Genomic DNA, 22,717 nt, shown 5'->3' on the forward strand with positions numbered 1-22,717 from the left:
TCACAATGACCGTAGAAGCAAACCCTGTGTTTGTGCATTGTGTCTGTGATCTTCTCTACCTTAGAGTAGATTCTGGACTTTCTTATGTAGATCTGATTTTTGTATTTTGGGCCAAGTATCTTCTGGAGAAACTTTCTCTCTTTTTGCTCTAACTTTGCAAGCACACATTTCTGAGAAAGGATAAAGCATTCAATCATATCAATCACTACCGATCTACATTTAGGGCAGTCGCCCAGGTGGCGGATTCCTTATCTGTTGTTTCCCTAGTCTTTTCTTGAATGATTTCAAAGAAATTGGAAATTTATTGAACATCTCCCTTGGTAAGTTATACCAATCCCTAACTCCCCTTCCTATAAATAAATATTTGCCCTAATTTGTCCTCTTGAATTCCAACTTTATCTTCATATTGTGATCTCTCCTACTTTTAAAGACACCCATCAAATTTATTCGTCCACTAATGTCATTCCATGCCATCTCTCCACTGACAGCTTGGAACACACCACTTATAATACCAATATAAATGGTCCGTTATTGGACATTATAAATTTTCCAGCTAACTCATTCCTGGTTGCCAGCATTTCGACCCAGTGTGCTAAGTTGGGCTCATCAGTTGGTAAATAGCACAGTGCAGACTGTAGCACATGTAAACAAAGGCATATGAGGCGTCTAGTATCAAAACCAGCCAAGTCACTCAAGGCATATTTTTCAATATGGATGAAAAACCTGTAGAGACAAAGCAATGATGGTCCGAAAAGATTTTTTTTCACAGTTATATCCTTAATAGTTTAATATTTAAGTTCCGCTGTTTTGAGAAATCTAACTCATAATTAACCCATCTTTTTTGTTAATTTAAATTTTGACTTGGCCATTTTTGTTGCAATTTTGTACAATTTCAGTCTGTTTTTGTAAAACTGTATTCTTTTTAAATTCCAAACGCTTGTGAAAGAGGCAATTAAATGAAAATAAATTGACATTTTAATTACTTTCCTTTATTGCAATTAAAAAAAGCATTTCAGCATAAGTGAGATAATAATAAACGAAGGAGAACATCATAAAGCTGAGGAGAATACAAAATAGGATTTCTCTCACTAAAAGTTTATAGTTTACTTAGATCTTGAACACAGTAAAATAAAATGATCGTCAATAATAGTCACTTATGTTAATAGAATCATTATTAAGATAGGTACTGTTCAAACATACTAAGTAATATTGTTGTTGAAAGTCTTCAATTTGCTCTCATTTATAATACAATATCAGGCATTTCTCGTGGACTATTGATGCAGACTTCAGAGAAGGTGTTGGAACTCTCCTGACCAACGAAAGCTGTTTCACTTGCTAATATTACAGTTTTATAAAACTACAGTGCTGGAAGATTTCTGACGCTATATTATTATTATTATTATTATTATTATTATTATTATTATTATTATTATTATTATTATTATTATTATTATTATTATTATTATTATTATTATTATTATTATTATTATTATTATTATTATTATTATTATTATTATTATTATTGTTATGGTTTTTAATGTGAGTTAGAACACACACTCACACAAACATGCATAGTTAGATTATCTTATTTTCTTCTAAAATGTGCTCATTTGAATTCTTTTTTAATCTCGAAAAATGAAACATATAAACCCATATTTTAGGTTTGACAGTTCTGCGAGGCTAATTTCTGAAAAGACATCAACCTAAAATCAACCTAACTGCTTCAAGAATCAAATGAGAAACTTCGATAATCTGTAGTAAAATAAAATGAAATATTATTCTTACCGCTCTCGTTTTCGTTGTTGTGATTTCCACTGTGACGTATCTCTTGTTCTCTTTCTGGGGGTTTCATTTATTGATATTTCCATTATGTGGCACAAGGTATGAAAGTAAATTTTTCAGTTCACCACTCAGAACAATATCCACGTTACAGCACACAATAATGACAAAGTACGAGCACACCGGAAATAGGATTGCTTTGGCGCCAGTGACAGTAAGAAGCCCGCGAATATGTATATCAGTGTTGTAAACGAACAAAAGACAAAATATTATGACTCCAAAGAATATACATTACAAGGGATGATTTTACCTACCGATATTATCACATTGTTGCTTAATGTAACAACACAAGGTTCCAGACAATAATGCTGCATCATAAAGATTGTCGCTCGTTCCTTGACTTGGCCGGTTTTGAATTCACTGGCTGCATGACTTGGCCGATTCTGTTGCACGACCGAGAATTCAGTGCTCTATAACATTAAGACATGGATGATTTTAAAGCATATTCTTGTTTCACCTGATAGTGCTATACTTCTACTTCAAATTGATAACCTTAACTCATTTTCGTAAATTTTGTGACTTGGCCGGTTTTGATACTAGACGCCTCATATGTATTGTGCCATGTAACGGTTGAAATACAGAGAGATGTATATTCAAAAATAGGATTTTGTGGTTCCATTGGGATTTTATATACAGTAATTAAGTTACTCCCAAGAGAATATTTCTTTTTTGAGTTTTTTACCCCAATAAGTCCAAATTAGAGTTGTGATTTTAGAAATTTATGAGGGAGTGTGATTTCACGGTACACAGTGCGTAATTTCAGGAATCTAGCCGGCCAAAAATCGTATCTCGGAAACTAATGGACCGATTTACATAAAACTTAGTATGTAACTGCTATTATTGAAGATAATTAAGTGTGTGGTCAATCAAGTACAAAGAACAAATTACTACGCCAGGAATAGAATTAGTAATCTTTGTAATTTTAATCATTTTTCGTTATAGCTTTAAGAAATTAAATAGATGTTAATAGTGGGGCATGCTGTTTAGAATGTTTAAAAACAGATAGAGAAATACATGTACTTAGTCATTAGATGCAGTTACACCAGAATCGCTAACTTCACTGTCATTATCTCCTTTGGCAGAACCACATACACGAGACTCAGACAGTAAGTTGAGCACTTCTCGTGAAAGCGAAATCAACTTTCTCCTCCCTGATTTCCTTAATCTGGTAATGTAAGGGTCCGATGATATAAGCAGCCTATGGAAAAGGTCAATATTTGTGTCCTTTCTGGAAGGTTTCCTGTTATCTTTATTCCTGATCTCCTGGGCCTCCACGGAGAGTTGTCCAATAGGTATAATACAGTGCCTAATTCCCTCCTCTCCATGAACCAAGAGTTTGTGCAAAGTTACAGGCATGTAGTATGATTTGTATTTTTGTACGTACAATTGTATAGTTTCCTTTGCGTACATGCCAAATGCCACTTTATCAATGGCATACCCACACGAAAGAGTTTCTAAGATGACTCGTAGGTGGTTTATTAAATTTAGATCTACTCCAGTAATATCCGCAGAAGTGGAAGCCTCTCTGAAGAATCTTCTAGCGGTTTCCATCATTTGCTTCGGATATCATCCAATAGACCCGTTTCCTCCCTGAACCGAACCTGTATATTCTTCTTTCTTCAACCAGTTTCTTCTCCTCGGCATATCGTATTTGCCACTTTCTTACGTCAATTCTGTACGCTATATGTAAAAGGCACTCAAAACATCGAATCCATGCATAAAGTGGTCATAACCCAAACTTAAGCGTTGTTGGGATAATTAACTCTTTCAGTCACTTCAGGAATATTATTCATCCCTATGGGGGACGCACCACATATATAGCACCTTTGGGAAGACTGATAGGAAGACAATGCACTGTAGACTTTTCCATCCACCACAGTGAAGTGTAGCTCATGTTCAACCGTTCTGTGAACCGCTGGCACCTCACTTCTGTAGTGAAGTCATCTACAGTATTTATTTATTGCGTGGGTATTTTAGGCTTTAAATCAGTGCGTAATTGTATTGTGTTGAGTGAGAGTTATGCGATAAGCCTACGTATACGATTTCTTTCTTTAGCATTAATACTGTAATCTTTTATAATCATCTGCAGTATTTGTTTATTGCGTCTTTTTTCTAGTTTTTTCTGGATACATTTATTAAATGCAATTAAATACATCCCCCGTTCCTCGAGCCCATAACATTATTTGTCTATTTTCTCCCTCAATTTACCTTATATTTCAGTGCTGAGGATTCTTATGTGCCGTAGTTTTCCTCTGATTCTGTACAAACCGAAAGTGACCCCTGTAAACCCCGCGTCCTCTTTAGCTCATAAAAATAATTTGTAGCTTAGTTTCTTCAGATTTTTGTCTTGAACTTAAATACTGAATTTCACAAATTTATGTACTGCCGTTTTCCCGTGATGTTATTGAGCAGAGCCGTTCTATAAGGCAACCCTGTTGTCATAAGAGCAATACTGTTTTCTTAACATGGAATGAGCTACAGTACTGGCAGGCTCATCCTGACATTGCTGTGATGCACGTCCTTCTGCAAGGCTGATTCTCTGGTCGAACCAACTTTTATTGTACTTCAGCAATTTGTCCCTTTTTCTACTATATTTGTCCAGCGTGATCGAATTTTAGCACACAAAATACTGACAGACTTTCTTATTGACTTGGATATATCCTCGGAACAATCCTCAAAGCGTATATGTTCAATTACACCATTCGCAATATCATCATTCCGCTTATATTCCCTGCTGTTCCTCAATAGCTCGAAAACCGACCTCCGGGTTACAGAGTACATGGCTTCTGAAAACAATTAATTACTCTCATGATCGCGCCTGGTCGCAGCAAAAAGTCATAGTGTTCTGTTCACTGAAATATAGATAACTCCTCCAAATACTTTCATTGCGGAAATCAAAGGCAATCCATTTTGAAAGTCAGCTCAAATTTGTATAATTAGATAGCACTTGGACACCCCTGTACCTGAATTTTAAGTGCATATTCCGGACAAAAATATAGCAATTTTCAGAAAATGCTACATACTATATAAAATACATACCTTCATCTAAAGTAATCACATTGCAAGCTAAAGAAATATTTAGTTCTGACGTCCTTACTGAGCCCTCACATAATAATAACTGCGCGCTCGCCTCGCCAGAATATGATGTCCTAATGGAGGAGAGCCTCTTCAGGCCTTCGGTGAGATTAGATAATCAGACAGCGCGACTTTTCAATACTTAATTACTGTACCCAAGAGTCTTATAAACACGACTCACAGAAAATGCGCACCAAAGACAAGGGTTGAAAATCTTATTTTTGGCTGGCTGGATGCTAGAAATTACCCACTGTGCGGTAGCTTAGCTACTTAGCCAGATGGCGAATGATCAAATCCCAGTGGATCCTGGGCTAGAATTTTCACCTGAAAATTCATATACCCTTTGGAAGGGCATTTGGCTTTAAATCCCTGGCTGAAACCCAAAATGAGCCAGGGTGGATCCAGCAACCCTAGGAATGCCTGGGTTGTTGAAGAAATTTAGTTCTTTTAAAAATGTATTACCTCTCTTAGACTTATTTGATCTCTGCACTGAAATGTAGTTATACATGGTAAAGCATTTTAAGATGGATATTTTTTGGAATCAAATAAGAGGAATTCTAAAATATCGCCACCGCTGGGAAGAAACCTCCTACGTGTAAAATGTGAAATTTTACAGGAGAGACAAAAAAAGTCATTTTTAAGAGAAGTAGTTAATGACCAAGATTATGAACAATTTTTGCTTATCGTTACCTAGCTTCTATTCTTTAGAATGTTGATATTCACTACAAAACTGATATAATTTTGTTACATGTTGCATATAGGAAATTTCATTTTTTGCAAAATGATATATAGGAGATTTGTTTCATTTGATTACATTGTTTATTACTTTAAAATGTTTGCCAAATTAATAATTCAGATTACAGTAATAGCAGGAATAATGGTACAGTACATAGATACATGATCTCACACTAATACATGCACAAATGCGTGCATGCACTCACACACACACAAGCATACTTACATATTTGTATATGTAAACTATCACTCAGCATATTACTTGTACAATACAATGTTTCACTTATTTTATGTTAGCATGAATTAATCTAATAATTTGTCATGTAGGAGGTAGCATCTATAACATTGAAATGTCACATACAATGTCTTGGTCAGATTGTAGCGCACGTTCTGGGTTTTCCAGAAGTACCAAAATTTCATTTTCACCCATTGCTGCACATAGGAGGTTTTTTCCCCAGCAGCGACGATATGTATTTATGATTCCTTAATTTGTCACATTGGATATCTTGGGGTTGCCTTTGGTACTATATTGGCACATCTTCATTATTCCCATGTCAGAAAAAATTATATCCTATAGTAACATTCTGAATATTTTCCACTATAAATACTTTATATTTAAGATACATTCAATAATGTGGATTATGTCATAATAATCATTTCCAGATTTTTCAATATACCAGTTGAGTTGCTTCCAGAAATACACAGCTCATCAGAAATCTATGGAAGTATAGCAGAAGGTCCTTTGAAAGGAATTCCTATTTCAGGGGTAAGTAGATCTCATGCATTAGGAACTACCTATAGAGTCAGGCTGTACCCTTTCAACAAATTTTGCTCTGAATTTTTATTTTAAAATCTATTTTGGAAACTATATTTTGAGCAATACATTGTGCTAAATTTTAAAATGGTATAAATACTTGTTTTAATCTCTTTCTTCAAGAACCTGATTCAAAATGAAGATGTGAACCTCTTAATCTTTGATGTGATATACTTTAAATATACCAAGAGAATAATTCTATAATTAAAGGACACCAGCATATCCAAAACTATCTAATTCCCTCCATGGGAACTTAGAATTTCCATGCTTATTTATTTTAAAGAAAAGGAGGAAGGGAGTCTTTAATCCATATATATCAGTCATTTGGTTTGGGATTCAATACTACTTTCTGTATATGATGCATGCCAGCTGCTGTGAAGCACAAGGAAATAATTGCTCTTGAACTTCGGAACATGCAATTGTTTTGGTACTGAATAGAGATGACCAATAAGCGACCTCAGGCTCGGCTGGGCTTGTAGGTGTGTCTGCCAGCTAAGCTAGGCTTGCATTATGCAACAGCAGAGCTTGTTACATCATGAGGGCCACATTAAGACAGCTCAGCTAACAGGGCTTGGTTTCCTTTGCACTCTGGGCTTGCTAGGCTGGCGTACTGGCCAGGCTGGCTGAGCGGTGATTACTAGTGTGCTGCGTTCACTAACAGTTTGCACCTTTCCCTTCTGGGTTAAATTGAAAGAAACATTCATTATTGTTTTGCAAGTAATCTAGTTGTAATAATCAAGACTGACCACTGCTGTAATCCCAGGATAGCATTCTAGGTCCTCATCCGTGCCCAGGTTTGATTCCCAGTACTAGATGATCAAACCAAAGGAGTACATTTTGTATTGTTGGACTGCTGTCTCCTTCTAAATCATTCTTGGCTTCTTTGCAAAGTTCTAGGAAGTAAAATCAAATCATTCATGAGTTCTTTACTGATTGCTTGCAGTTTATTTCTCACTTTTGCCACTTTTTCTCTTTTGTCTGCAGTTGAAGCCGATAGGACCTCAATCATTTTACCGTACTGGTTCTGCACAGATTATAGCACAATCAGCTTATTATTCTATCTTGCTTCTACATCTTGATACAGAGTATGCTCGACATGATTAACTAAACCTGTACATTTGAAATGGGTCACAACCTTGTGTGTTTCCTCAAACCCATTTTACTTTACTAAAGTCATTTCCTACATTCATTCTTGTTCTACCATTTGAAACCCTGTACCTGACTTAACATTGAAAGGGCATAGGTTTATGGGACACATTTGAATGCAAGCCTCTGTTATTTTATGTTCTATAGAGATAGGAATAGTCCGCCCCTGTGGTGTAGTGGTAGGCGTGATTAGCTACCGGCCGCGGTTCGATTCCCGGCTCTGCCACGAAATTTGAAAAGTGGTACGAGGGCTGGAACAGGGTCCACTCAGCCTTGGGAGGTCATCTGAGTAGAAGTGGGTTCAATTCCCACCTCAGCCATCCTCAAAGTGATTTTCTGTGGGTTTCTCACTTCTCCTCCAGGCAAATGCCGGGATGGTACCTATCTTAAGGCCATGGCTGCTTCCTCCCCTCTTCCTTGTCTATCCCTTCCAATCTTCCCATCCCCCCACAAGGCCCCTGTTTATCATAGCAGGTGAGGCCACCTGGGTGAGGTACTGATCCTCCTCCCTAGTTGTATCCCCCAACCCAATGTATCGCGCTCCAGGACACTCCCCTTGAGGCAGTAGAGGTGGGATCCTTTACTGAGCCCGAGGGAAAACCAACCCTGAAGGATAAACAGATTAAGAAGAAGAGACAGGAATAATTCAACTGCATGAAACACTCATCTGACTCGAGGGAGAACAAGTGCAATTATGCGTTATTAATGTGAGCTTCATAAGAGGCACTGTCCTATTTTGCATTGCACACTTTCTGTTTTCTGTTTCTTGTCATCAATAACAACATAAAATTGTTTATACTTCACCATTCATTCCCAGCAATATTTTCTTTTAATTCATTTGATTTTTTATTTTCATCTCAACTTTACTTAGAATATCTATGTTCAACGAACATCAAACTGCATTGAACTGAGGACAGGTGTTCTGGATTCATCACTAATGTAGCCCAAGATTTTTGGGCTCGTCATGACTTGACCTTATGAATCGCTGGGCTTACTCACTTCATAGCATGAACACTAGGAAACTTATGCCAGCCAGCTGGTAACATCATCACATCATGTTCAGGCTGATGTCTGGAGATATAAGCAATTTCCTCAGCTTGAGCTGGGCTTGTTCTCTTCTCTTCTCTCATCCACCTGAAGGATACAATGCAGAATCTCATCATAATGACCTTTTCATCCTCAATATATTCCCACCATGCTGGTATATCTCATTTAACCTTCTGTATTTAATGACACTCAGTCACATTCATTATGCATGTTTTACTCTTTCTGAACAGATATCATCTTTCTTCTCAGTCTTCATAATACCCTTTCAGTGACAATTTCCTCAACTTATCTTTAGTGGCACCTGAAAGATTGTTGTATACAAGGATAAAGTCCAGCTAGAGGAGGTGACTAATACTAATGCAGTATTGAAATTTACCTATGATAAGAAAGATATTTTCAATAAGATACAAAAGTTGAAAATTATAAAAAACAGCTGGAACTGATATTCCTAGGGATATACTAAAAGCAATGGGTTGGAATGCTATACCATATCTGAAGTACTTGTTCGTATGGAGGAGCTGTACCAAATGAACGGAGAGTTGCTATAGTATCCCCTGTGTGATAAACATGAAGTTAATACCGTATTTACGTGAATAATACCCGCATTTTTTTTTTTTTAAAGCTGAGACACGAAATTGGGGTGCAGGTTTTATTTGAGTCAATGTTGGCATTTTCTAAAAATTAGCCTTCCTAAAATTAGGGTGCAGAGATTATTCAGTGGCGGGGATTATTCACGTAAATACACTGTATTTACACCGTATTTACACGAATAATACCCGCATATCTTTTAAAAAATTGATGCACGAAATTGGGGTGTGGGTTTTATTTGAGTGAATGTTGGCAATTTTTTTTCAAAATCAACCTTCCTAAAGTTAGGGTGCGGGGATTATTCGGTGGCGGGGATTAATCACGTAAATACGGTAATTACAGGCCAGTCACTTTGATTTGTGTTGCATGTAAGCTTTGGGAAATCATTCTTTCTGATTATACTGAGTGGCCAAAATTCATGGTAAGGGGTGTCCATTAGAAAATGTGATGACCCTTAAGCGTTGCGGCTAGTTGCGGTGTAGTTGAGCAGTCTGTTACAGACACTAATGTTGTAAAGATGGCAACACATCGCAAGTTAACCAACTTTGAACGTGGAATGATCATTGGCGCACGGCCAAGATTACACGTGAATACGGGTTTCTGAGGTCAACAGTGTCGAGGGTGGATCTTCAATATCGCAGAGAGAATGTTACCACCCGCATAAACCACCGCATGGGAAGACCACAGGTGTTTAACAAACGGACATCTCATCGCCTCCGCAGAACCATACTGGGCTCTCGATGGGCTACTGTGAGTCAGATCACCATCCAGTTTAATCTTGGGAGTCAGGAACCCATTTCTACCAGGACTGTAAGGAGGCAACTTCACCACATAGGCTTCACCACCGACAACCAACTCGTGTCCCTTTGCTGACACCTCAATACAGAGCTCAACAATGTGCATGGGCTCATGAACATCGGCAATGGACCATGGAACAGTGGCAGCATGTGGTATGGTTCGATGAATTCCGCTTTCAGTTGTATTGAGCTGATGGGCATGTGAGAGTGTGGCATATGTCCCATGAAGCTATGGATCCTGCGTGTCAACAAGGTTGTGTCCAGGTGGGAGGTGGCTCAGTTCTGGTCTGGGTGGCGTTCTCATAGTAGCAATTAGGCCCCATTGTCTGGCTACAGGGAGCGCTGACAGGTTCACATAATGTGGACATTCTTTCAGACCATCTGCATCCCTTTCTGGCGCTGATGGAGATGCCATGTTTCAACAGGACAATTCGCCATGTCACCGCTCTGTGGTGGCACGCAGCTGGTTGGAGGAGCACTCCAGTGTAGTTACGACTATGGATTGGCCCTCCAGATACCCCAATCTTAATCCAGTCGAGCATTTATGGAATGCTGTCAGTGCTGGTGTATGCTCCATGAACCCTGCACCAACTACACAAGACTAACTGTGGGTAGCAGTGCAAGATGCTTGGGTCCAGAATTATTCCAACACCTTGTAGAGTTGATGCCTTGCTGTACTGCTGCCATTTTAAGGGCTTGCGGAGGAGCAACTTGTTATTAACATTACATTCAATGTCTTCCCATGATTTTTGACCACTCAGTGTATATTAGGCATGTTGGCAAAATTACTAAATGGTTTGATAGAAGGTAGTGCAAGATTATGAGAAGTTATTCCACTGAAGTTCAACTTGTAGGATTCTAGCAAGATATAGCAGATATTTTAGTTTCAGGAGGTCAAATGAACTGTATCGCTATTGAACTGTACAAGGCTTTTGATAGGGTAGATTATGGGAGACTACTGATGAAAATGAGGGCAATTGGACTAGACAAGAGAGTAATTGATTAGTTGGCTATATTTCTAGAAAATAGAACTGCCAAGCTCGATAGCTGCAGTCATTTAAGTGCGGCCAGTATCCAGTATTTGGGAGATACTAGGTTCGAACCCCACTATCGGCAGCCCTGAAAATGGTTTTCCGTGGTTTCCCATTTTCACACCAGGCAAATGCTGGGGCTGTACCTTAATTAAGGCCACGGCCGCTTCCTTCCCACTCCTAGGCCTTTCCTGTCCCATCATCGCCATAAGACCTAACTGTGTTGGTGTGATGTAAAACAACTAGCAAAAAAAAAAAAAATAGAACTAAAGAGAATTCGAGGTGAATCATTATCTGATCCTGTAATAATTAAAAGGGGAGCTCCTCAATGCAATATTTATTTATTTTAATATTTTTAGCTAATGTAGGACTACTTTAGTCAGGTTTATGGAGGTTTTTATTCTTTTTGTCAGCCCAATACTGTTTCATCCTTTCTTAAATAATTGTATTGCTGCTTCTGGAATCACTCTTCCTATTTTCTGCTTGTTGATTTTCATCTGTAGTCTAGTGTGTTTATCTTTCAATATCTTGAGTGCATTCGTTTTGTACCTTAAATCTTCTATTGTAATATGTAACTCTCTCATGTCTTCTTTAACTTCTGTGATTCATCTAATGTTATTCTTACTCTTCAATAATTTTTCTACTGATTCCATTTTCTGGTAACCTTATTAGATGCCCTAAGAATGACATTCATTTCTTTTTCATTGTGCTAGTCACAGGTTCTATTTCTTTATAAACTGTTTCACTGGAAGCTAGTCCATAGACTCCATTTATTTGATCATTTTTATTTAAACCGGTTGTCACTATTCTCCTTTCTAACTTGAGTAATCTATCTATTGCAACTGTGTTTGTTGTTTTGAATAATGTTTCACATGCATATGTACTTTGTGGCTGTGTGACTGTTTTGTAGTGTTTCAATTTGGTTGCTTTTTTTTTTGTTAACATCGCGCACCAACACAGATAAGTCTTATGGCGACATTTGGAGAGGAAAGGTCTAGGAACAGGAAGAAAGTGGCCATGGCCTTAATAATACTTTATTAACGGAAATACCATTTTACATAACAGTAGAGTAAACAAAACAAAAACACACTAAAAAGAAAGTTCAATAGAGTACAAGTAGAAAAATATGTACAGATAAATACACAGGTTATATTACAAGTAAGCACAGGAAAGTAATAGTCAGTTCTGGAGATTATGTAAGTGATTTCTAAACTTTGACAATGAGCAGTTAAATATATCAATATCCACTTTGTTTAGAGATCTTGACATTCGTTCAATTGGCCCATTGAATTCATAGTTAGTTCTATGCCAATTTGTAGACAATGTATTCTTAAACCTTGTGCATCTGTCTGGTACATGTATGTTAATTTTTGCAAGGAGTTGTGGACAATTCACCAAGAAATGAACCAATTTAATAATGAAGAGTGTATCCAATAATTCACGGCGTTGTGACAGGCTATACAAATTTAAGGGCTGATTTATGGCCTTTATTAAGGTACAGCCCCAGCATTTGCCTAGTGTGAAAATGGGAAACCACGGAAAGCCATCTTTAGGGCTACCGACAGTGGGGTTCGAACCCACTATCTCCCGGATACGAGCTCACAGCTGTGCACCCCCTAACCGCATGGCCAACTCGCCCAGTTTGGTTGCTATTGGGAGACACTTTTTATGTATTCTTGGTAACATGCTGTGCTGTAACCAGTTTATCTATTCTATTTTGCCATGCTGGTTTCTCGTTCAGGTTATATGTGATAAAATTAGTTTGTGATAATATGAAGGAGGTGGGAATTATAGGAACATACAGGCCTGGAAGAGAGGAAAGAGACATGGAAATATTTGAGAAAATAATAGATTATACTCGTAAAAACAATAATAATGATATGGTAATAATTGGGGGAGATCTAAATTTGCCTGAAGTTGAATGGAATGGAGCTGCAAGTGAAGCCCATGAACAGAAACTGGCAAATAAGTTAATTTGGGAGGGAGGATTTACACACGTAGTACAAGAACCGACTCGTCTCAATAACTTACTAGATGTATTCTTGGTTAAACCATGGGAAATTGTTGATAAAACTGAGGTAATTGAAGGAATAGGAGACCATAAGGCTGTAATAATGGATGTAGGACTCGTACAAAAAAAGGCTTAATAAGAGGGTTACACAAGACAAGAAATTGTACAGAAAAACTAAAGTTGATGAATTTGGGACTTACCTTAAATCACAATTCAGTTGTTGGATAAGTGAAGGGAGTAACGTGGACACACTTTGGGCTAAATTTAAAGGAATCATTTGGGAAGGAGAGAAGAGATTTGTACCTGTTAAGAAGGGTAAAATGACCTCAGACCCTGTTTATTATACAAGGGAAATAAGAAAATTAAAAAGAAAATGTAGAATAGTAAACAGGAAAATCAAAGAGGGTAGGGAGAGTAGAGAAACTAGAAAACGGATAATGAGGGAACTGAATAGAGTGAAAAAGGAAGCAAAAGAGAATTATATGAATGGCATACTTCAAGAGGGTAATGACCACAAAGGGAAATGGAAAAAGCTGTATTCATATATCAGGAATCAAAAATGAAAAGGAATCCAAATTCCTACAATGGTGGGAGAAGGGGGTGAACACTATTTAACAGATAGTGAGAAAGCAAACCTACTTAGTAGGGAATTTAGAGATTCAGTAGATGATTGTCAAGAGTTGAAAACCGAAACAGAAGCTAGAGAGGGAGAGAGACAGAGGGAAACAAGAAGCTTCTCATTCACAAACGAAGATATTTTCAGAGAAATCCAACTGCTTCAGCAAGGAAAAGCAGCAGGAAGTGATCAAATTACTGGGGAGGTATTAAAGACAATGGGGTGGTACATAGTGCCTTATTTAAAATTTCTCTTCAACTATGTCATAAATAATAGTGTAATACCAAAGGAATGGAAGGAATCTATAATAATACCAATTTATAAAGGAAAGGGTGATAAAAGGAAACCAGAGAACTACAGACCAATCAGCCTGACCAGTATAGTTTGTAAAATACTGGAGAGTTTAATATCGAAGTACATCAGAGGGATATGTGATGATAAAAATTGGTTCATGAGGAGCCAGTATGGATTTAGAAAGAAATTTTCTTGTGAGGCACAACTGGTGGGATTTCAGCAGGACATATCAGATCAGTTGGATTCAGGTGGTCAGTTAGATTGCATAGCCATAGATCTTTCCAAAGCCTTTGATAGAGTGGAACATGGAATATTATTAAAGAAATTGGAGGGAATAGGATTGGACGTAAGGGTTACACGTTGGATAAAAACATTTCTAAATTCAAGGGTTCAGAAAGTCAAAGTAGGAAATAATGTATCTCAGGAAGAGAAAGTTTGGACGGGAATTGCTCAGGATAGTATAATCGGTCCGTTACTTTTCTTAATATACGCAAATGATTTAGGGAACAATATAACATCAAAAATAAGATTGTATGCAGATGACATAATTGTTTATAGGGAAATAAACAACATTGAGGATTGTTCAGTATTACAGAGGGACCTTGAAAGTATCCAACAATGGGTTGAAGAAAATAATATGAAGGTTAATGGAGGCAAATCAACTGTTACGACATTTGCAAACAGGAGCTTTAAAACTGAATTTGAATATACTTTGGATGAGGTAGTTATCCCAAAAGATGGCAAGTGCAAATACTTAGGTGTGACATTTGAAAGTAATTTGCACTGGAAGGGTCATATTGATGACATTGTTGGGAAGGCATACAGATCGTTACATGTCATAATGAGGCTACTTAAAGGATGCAACAAAGAATTAAAAGAAAAAAGTTACTTGAGTATGGTTCGTCCATTATTGGAATATGCAAACAGTGTTTAGGATCCTCACCAAGAATACCTAATAAAAGAAATAGATAGTGTGCAGAGGAAAGCAGCAAGATTTGTAACAGGGGATTTCAGGAGAAAGAGTAGTGTATCAGAAATGTTAAAGGAACTTGGGTGGGAAACTTTAAGTAAGAGAAGGGAGAAAACTAGACTTATAGGATTATATAGAGCCTATACAGGAGAAGAAGCATGGGGAGATATCCGTGAGAGGCTTCAGTTGGAAAATAATTATATCGGCAGGACTGACCACAAATATAAAATTAGAAGAAATTTTAGCAGAAGCGATTGGGGTAAATTTTCATTCATTGGGAAGGGTGTGAAGGAGTGGAACAGTTTACCAGGGGTAGTGTTTGATCCTTTTCCAAAATCTGTACAGATATTCAAGAAGAGAATAAACAGCAACAGAGAAAATAAATGAAGTGTTAGAGGGCATTTGACCAGTGCAGGTTATTGTAGGGTAAATAAAAAAAATGTGTGTGAATAAATTAATTCCATCCCCTGGTCTAAGGAGTTTGGACAGCCAAAGTAGGGGACTGCCTGTAGGGGTGAAGTACAGTGGGGACTTCGAGGGCCCTGGAACCGCTATGGTAGCTGTGAAGGCCCTTCAGGAACTCTGAAAAGTGGTGGCAAAAGGGGCTCTGGTTAAGACGCAGCAGGTCGTTATGCTACTTAGGATCCAGAATGGGTAAAAAAAACAAAATAGTAAATAAATAAATAAATGCAATGTAAATATTAATCTTATACCAGTTGTATAGTATCATTTGAAGTAATTCCACATACTGTATATCAGTTGACTATATTTGTAAGTAGTACAGGAGATATTATAAGTAGAATTTTGTAAACAATATAAATTTATTAAGGATGAGCTGTGTGTTTAATAGAAAACATTGTTAGCGTAAATTGTATAATATTGTATTATAGGAAAATTTTCTTCTTTTGTTAATTTAATATTTAGTGCTTGACAATAATGTATTTTAGTGTACCATTTGCCACCGAGGTAGACACCTCATTTGCAAATAAAGAGATTTTGATTTGATTTGATATTGCCTTGAGTGTGACTCAGACATCCCTGCGTATGATATTACAAAAGATCTGAATATCAGAAAAATTCCCAGAACAATGTACAACAGCTATAATTAATCCAATTCATAAGAAAGAAAGGGAGCGTGCACGGTACTAGTAACAGAGCGCTCTGGCGGAATTCCGAGAATTAATACGGTGAGAGTGCGTTCCGCTGGAAGCCTTGCTTCATACAGTAGTTACGGCAAAAGTATCTTGTCGTCAAGATAAATATGAAGTAATGCTATGGAAGTTGTAATGCTGTACATATAAAAATACATTTTAACCTGATATTGTTGTCACAGGACGAAATGAATAACAAAATTGTAACTACCTCATATCTGTGAATCTGTGAAAAGTCAAATTTCGCGAAAGAGTTTCCGGTGAAATTGACTGTGCTTTTGACAAACTATTGACAGGCAGCATCCGGTAAGCAAATAAACAGGAATTCAGTTGGAATAAGTAGATAACACGTCATGTTGCTAAGCGAAGTTCTGATAAGAAAGATTTATACGAGTGGATTATTTGCAGGGGTTACAGTTCTACATTCTTTATTATTGGTGGCAAGAAATTTGCTAGCACACAAGCTACGTAAATAATGTCGCTGATATACGGAAACAGATCTAGAGGAATATTTTTCAAGACTTTGAAAACGGTCACCCTGTGTATGCATCTGTCAACATGAATTCACACACTTGCTACACTCTGAATTTGTAACACTTCATCAACTGTAAATCTCCCATTGTGAAGAAAAGGCGGCATAACAAGAATGAGGTGACTGTTTTAAAACCTGGGAATCCCTTGTCGGCTAATATAACGTCCCCTTCACTCAAAAGATTTAGGAAGCCTGAATTGTTAACAATAAAAGTATCACTAGTTCTTCCACCATAACAAGGGGGAAAAACAATAGTTTCGTTTGGGGCCACAGCTAATAAAAATTTAAATGTGCAACATGACTTGTACGAAGAATACATGTAACGTCTCTCATCTATTCTTGCTGGCGTTTCTGATTTCATTTCTGTGCAATCTATTATAACTCGTGTGTCAGGATAAAATGTTTTAAAAGCGCTAGGCAAAGTATTTTGCACGGTTAGTTTGCTAAGCCTAAAAATAAAATTACAAGTGCGTGTCTTGACTACTCCAAGAGCAGTAAAAAATATTCGCGCAGCAGTAGTCCGATGTACACCAAATATGAGTGCCAAGGCAGCAAAGGTTATACCCATTTTCATTTTCATTAAAAAGAGTAAACAAACATCGTCATTTCTTATATTTATAGACACTTAAGAAACAAAGAAAGAAAGTAAAAAACTGAATTTTTCAAATGAAACACTTGTTAAATCCTTCAACTGTGCCTCATTTTTTATGCTCTGGTATCCATGAAATCCTCTGCATATGTCCAAGGGGGTGTTGGGACCACAACTTTTATCCACCTTTTCCGAAATACTTGGAGGTACTGTGATTGACTAGCACTATGTGCCTACATCATTCCCACTAAACAAACAATTGAATTCGAAAGTCGTTGCTTCAATCTCAAATGCTGCTTGCACCGACTCATTTTTCATAATAAATTCATGAGTTTCCTGATTAGAAGACGTATGTATATTTGAGCATTTCATTCGTTTACTCGCTCTTAAAACCGGGATACATCACATTTTCTTTTCGGTTTCTTCTCATAGTTCTCATGAAACACAGATGGTATATATGATGGATGATTTTCAATATTACTAGGCTTTCCTCCAACAAAATGTTCACTGCAAATGATGGAGCATTTGGTGGGTTCCGAAGGAGTTCCATCTGCTCTGAAATGCAGGAAAATATTATTATTATTATTATTATTATTATTATTATTATTATTATTATTATTATTATTATTATTATTATTATTATTATTATTATTATTATTATTATTATTATTCGGCGCAGTCAAGACACGTGCGCATGGAAGGACATAAATGTAAACATACGAACCTGCTGCAATGCATAATTGAAATGAAATGTACTTTTATTATTATTATTATTATTATTATTATTATTATTATTATTATTATTATTATTATTATTATTATTATTATTATTATTATTTGGCATAGTCAAGACACGTGCGCATGGAAGGACATAAATGTAAACATACGAACCTGCTGCAATGCATAATTGAAATTAAATGTACTATTTCAAAGTGTACTTAAATGAACGTGTTCTTGACTTGGCAATATGTTTGAAATGTGTGATATGAAATGTGTGATTTACGTCACAAATGAAATAAGGTAGCCTACTGTACTTACTTTATTCTTCCAACAGCCGAAATCCACTTCCTGCATCTGTCCGATTCCTATGGACGACCAGGAAATGTGTGAAATTCCTTTCCCATGCGTGTTTCTTGGTGTGTTGTGGCAGTTCACTGCACAACAGTTTCTATTTCATTTAGGCATTTTGATATACTACTACTACTACTACTACTACTACTACTACTACTACTATAATTTCACACCCACAGTTACACAGCCTGGACTGACCGCTCAAGACAAGATCACCAAAATGTTACAGATTTCTTCCGCTAGAGGCGCTAAGAGCGGCCGTGCATGCTCCCTATAGAGGCATTTCTACTGACAGCTTTGAACATACCAATACTGCTTAGTTGAGCTGCTTATCTCCTTACTCCCATGTCTTTCTAGCACAAAAGTTGTTGCATTTTGTAACACTACTCTTTTGTTGGAGATCTTGGTGACATAAATGATATGAGTAAAGAACTGGAATCACAAACAGAGCTTTTTTGTGAATGGTATTATACCGTGTAGAGTAATAAATAACTTGCAGGATTGTGAGCAACTGCAAAAAGACCTCAATAGTGTTCTGAGATGGACAGCAGACAATGGTATGATGGTAAAAGGGCAGAAAAGTCAAGTTGTAAGTTTCACCAAGAGGAGAAGTACTCTCAGTTTTAATTGCTGTGTTGAAAGGGTGAAAATACCTCATGGGGATCAATGTGAGTACTTAAGTATTATTATAAGGAAAGATTTTCATTGGGATAATCACATTAAGGTTACAGATCTCTTCATATCGTTATGAGAGTATTTACAGGTTGTGGTAAGGATGTAAAGGAGAAGGCATGCAAGTCACAAGACCACAGTTATGGCATATGAGACCCTGACCAGGATTACTTGATTTGAGAAGTGGAGAAAACCCAAAGAAGAGCAGCATGATTTGTCCTGGGTGATATCCAACAAAAGAGTAGTGTTACAAAATGTAACGATTTTTGTGCTAGAAAGACATGGGAGTAAGGAGTTAAGCAGCTCAACTAAGCACTATGTTCCAAACTGTCAGTGGAGAAATACTGTTCAATGATATTAGTAGACAAATTAGGTTGAGTGGTGTTTTTAAATGTAGGAACGATCACAATATGAAGGTAAAGGTGCAATTCAAGAGGTCAAATCGGGGCAAATATTTGTTTGTAGGAAGAGGATTTAGGGACTGGAATAATTTACCAAGGGAGATGTTTGATAAATTTCCAGCTTCATTGAAATTAATTTAAGGGGAAAAAACTAGGTAAACAACTGATAGGGAATCTGCCACATGAGTGATGGCCCTAAATTCAGACATACATACATACATTCATTGGTCGGTCGGTCGGTCGGTCAGCTGGCCGGCCTGATAGGGTCTTTGTTTCTAAATCCAGCATAGATATAGGCAAATGTATATTATTCTATGATAGAATAATTATGAGTAAGGATAATATCCCACAAAATTGTATTAGTACAGATACTTCTCAAGCTCATCATTATATCTTCATTATATCTTCAACACATAATTAACAAAATTTTAAGGTGGGGATGATAACAATATATGAAACAATTCTGCTGGCACAGTATACATCATAATGGAAAAGGAGGATTTTTTAATCTCCTGATATGTTTTATGTCCAGTGTCTTGGAGATCAGCAGTCAGCTCTAGTTGGACAGATGTGCTTTAACCGAGGCCAGGCCAAGAGCACATATGGAACTGGTTGCTTTCTTCTGTATAACACTGGCACCACTGTGAGTTAAGACATCATCATCTGATTACTATTAGTCCTTCATTGCTGTATTAGTGGTTTTATTCCTTGCTGTTCTAATCAAAGCAAGTAAAAGAAAGAAAGAAAGATGGTGGAATTATTGTAAAAATGTTTAGTACTTTCCCTGTGCTGTATAGCAGACAATAGTGTCAATACTATTTCACAAATATTAGTTAAATGTTATGTCTTTTTCTCTTTTTTCTACTTGGTTTGATACAGAAATACAAGAAGCTTTGAAGATAAGGGATTCACTTGGGTGGAAAGGTACCAAGCATTTTGGTCTATGCCGACAGATGTGCTGAAAGCCTGCAACCTATGAAGCATGAAAAGAGATGCAGAGAGCATGATAAAATAATTACCATTTCCAAGTCTAAAGTGATGTCAGTTGGGAATAAACCGAAGAGGATTGATGTCAGGTAGGGAATAGGAAAATGGAAACAATGGATCATTTCAAATACTGTAGTTAGGATGTGTATTCTTCCAGCATGGTAGAATAGTAAGTTAAATCAAATCAAGGTGAAGCAAAGCTAGTGAATGGAGTTGGCAATTGTGATCTACAGTATTCTGTAAGAAAGAAGTGATCTCTCAGATAAAATTATCTGTTTTCAGATGACTGTGCTGTATAGAAGTGACAGTTAAGTGGTTTTGGGATATCTTAACCATAAGTTGAAAGTAATAAACCTGAAAATATCAAGAATGATTTCTGGTGAAAAAAAAAAAAAACAGTTCGGAATGATGGCAGGAGGATGTTTGGAATAAGGAGACAGATGCTAAGTTAGGAATGAACTTACTGGATTAAGCTTTGTGTATGAACTGGCTTCAGTGGTGGAGTCATGTGAGGTAAACTGAAGAGGAAGCTGCTTCTGTGGATCAGTGGTAGAGTGTCGGCCTCCGGATCCCAAGATAGCGGGTTCAAACCCGGCAGAGGTAGTCGGATTTTTGAAGGGCGGAAAAAAGTCCATTCGACACTCCATGTCGTACGATCGGCATGTAAAAGATCTCTGGTGACACATTTGGTGTTTACCCGACAAAATTCATTAAAATCTCAGCCATAGACGCCCAAGAGAGTTTCGGTTTACTCGGTCTGCCATCTAGTGGGCCTAGAGTAAAATGGAATGTCAAAATTGACGAGCAGACAGCCAGATGGCGTCAAATTGAAATGTCTGCACATGGTAGCTGAGGCCATCATCATCATCATCATCATCATATTATTATTATTATTATTATTATTATTATTATTATTATTATTATTATTATTATTATTATTATTATTATTATTATTATTATTAACTGAAGAGGATAAGTTACCTAAGAGAATAATTAATTTAGGTATGGAGGGTAAGAGAAGGAGACAAAGGCCAAGATGATGATGGTTAGAATCAAACTAAAGGAGGCCACAATGCTAGTTGCAAATAGAGATTTGTGGAGGTGCTTAGTTAATTTACAGATAATTGCAGACTGAATGGTGGAAATTATAAGAGTTTAAAATGAAGATGTATTGAATGTAAGTATTAATTTTTGTTTGAAGATAAGGAAAATATTACTTGAAAGTGATAGTGAGATCACAGGCATACCACATTGCTTTCTATTATCTGCTAGCAATGTGACCTTGTCTGCTTCTGTGCCTTTGATCTTGAAATGATAAAAAGTACAGAATCTGACTATTTTGTCTTGGAACTCTTTCTGCTCCTCATATTCTCCATGGCTGAGTTCACTGATCTCTTCTTTAGTACCATACCTTAAATTTTTAAAAACTGATTCGGTGACATATTTAGATTGTTACAGATGTTACGCTTTTTAAGACAGCTGGTGCACAGTTCAGTAGCCTGCTGATGTTTGGGTGTCATATGATCAGTATGACACCTTCCTCAGCTGTATTACACTATTCTCTTGACTTAGTTTGCTATCTCTCATGTCAGGCAGTTCTTAAACCTCGACTGGCGTTGTGGGGTCTTTAAAGATACCAGTGACTTTGTACACCCCTGGCGCTCCCTCCGTATTCCATTCTGGCTATCGCCGTTCACTGTAGCTGTTACTTAGTGCAAGGTGAACTGCTATCTGGATTTGTACCGTTTAGTAAATATTGGTTTTCTCAGGAACTTGATTTAAATATTGTGTGGTGCCGTTTACGACCCTACAACGGCGTTTGTGTTATGAAGTTTATCGTGACTTTAAATTTTGTAAGTTTTCATATTTCATTTGAAGTGCGTGTTTGGTACTTTTTCTTTGTGTAAGCCTTGCTATGGTTTCCACGTCTCTCCCTGTCATGTCAGTGTGTGATCCTAGGATCGCACTGTTTTAGAGGAAGATGCCAAAGGAAGTGACGACAACGATCTCTCAGAGGAAAATGATCCAGATTACAATTCCGAGCATGACACGGATTCGGAACAAGAAGAAGGTGAGGAAGACAAAGAGTGAAGTTTCAATGACCACCTAGACATCTACAACCAGCCGTCATCTTTCTGTGGTAGGAACAGATAGAAGTGCTCAGCTACCGAACCCAATAGGCAAGTGAGCTGTCAAAGTCAGAACATTATTGTCAAACTTCCAACCCTGAAGTGGTTGTGAAAATGATGTAAATTACTGTGAAATTCAAAAGTTTTATGAGTTTTGTATACTATAATATTTATAGTTACCTTTGAATTTGCTTTGGAGCAATGAACATTTAAATTTTATTT

At 37.0% G+C, this 22,717-nt stretch overlaps 1 protein-coding gene across 1 annotated transcript in view; it reads left to right on the top strand.

The window, feature by feature from the left end:
• The window catches only part of Gk1 (Glycerol kinase 1), a 125,156-nt gene that overhangs the window by 18,015 nt on the left and 84,424 nt on the right, over positions 1-22,717 (top strand). The window contains exons 4-5 of the mRNA XM_067137454.2: positions 6,313-6,415; positions 19,912-20,022. Coding sequence (XP_066993555.2) covers positions 6,313-6,415; positions 19,912-20,022 — 214 coding nt within the window. The remainder of the gene's footprint in view (positions 1-6,312; positions 6,416-19,911; positions 20,023-22,717) is intronic.

Source organism: Anabrus simplex, chromosome 1 (genome assembly GCF_040414725.1).
Source record: "Anabrus simplex isolate iqAnaSimp1 chromosome 1, ASM4041472v1, whole genome shotgun sequence".
In the NCBI taxonomy this organism is placed as follows: Eukaryota; Metazoa; Arthropoda; class Insecta; order Orthoptera; family Tettigoniidae; genus Anabrus; species Anabrus simplex.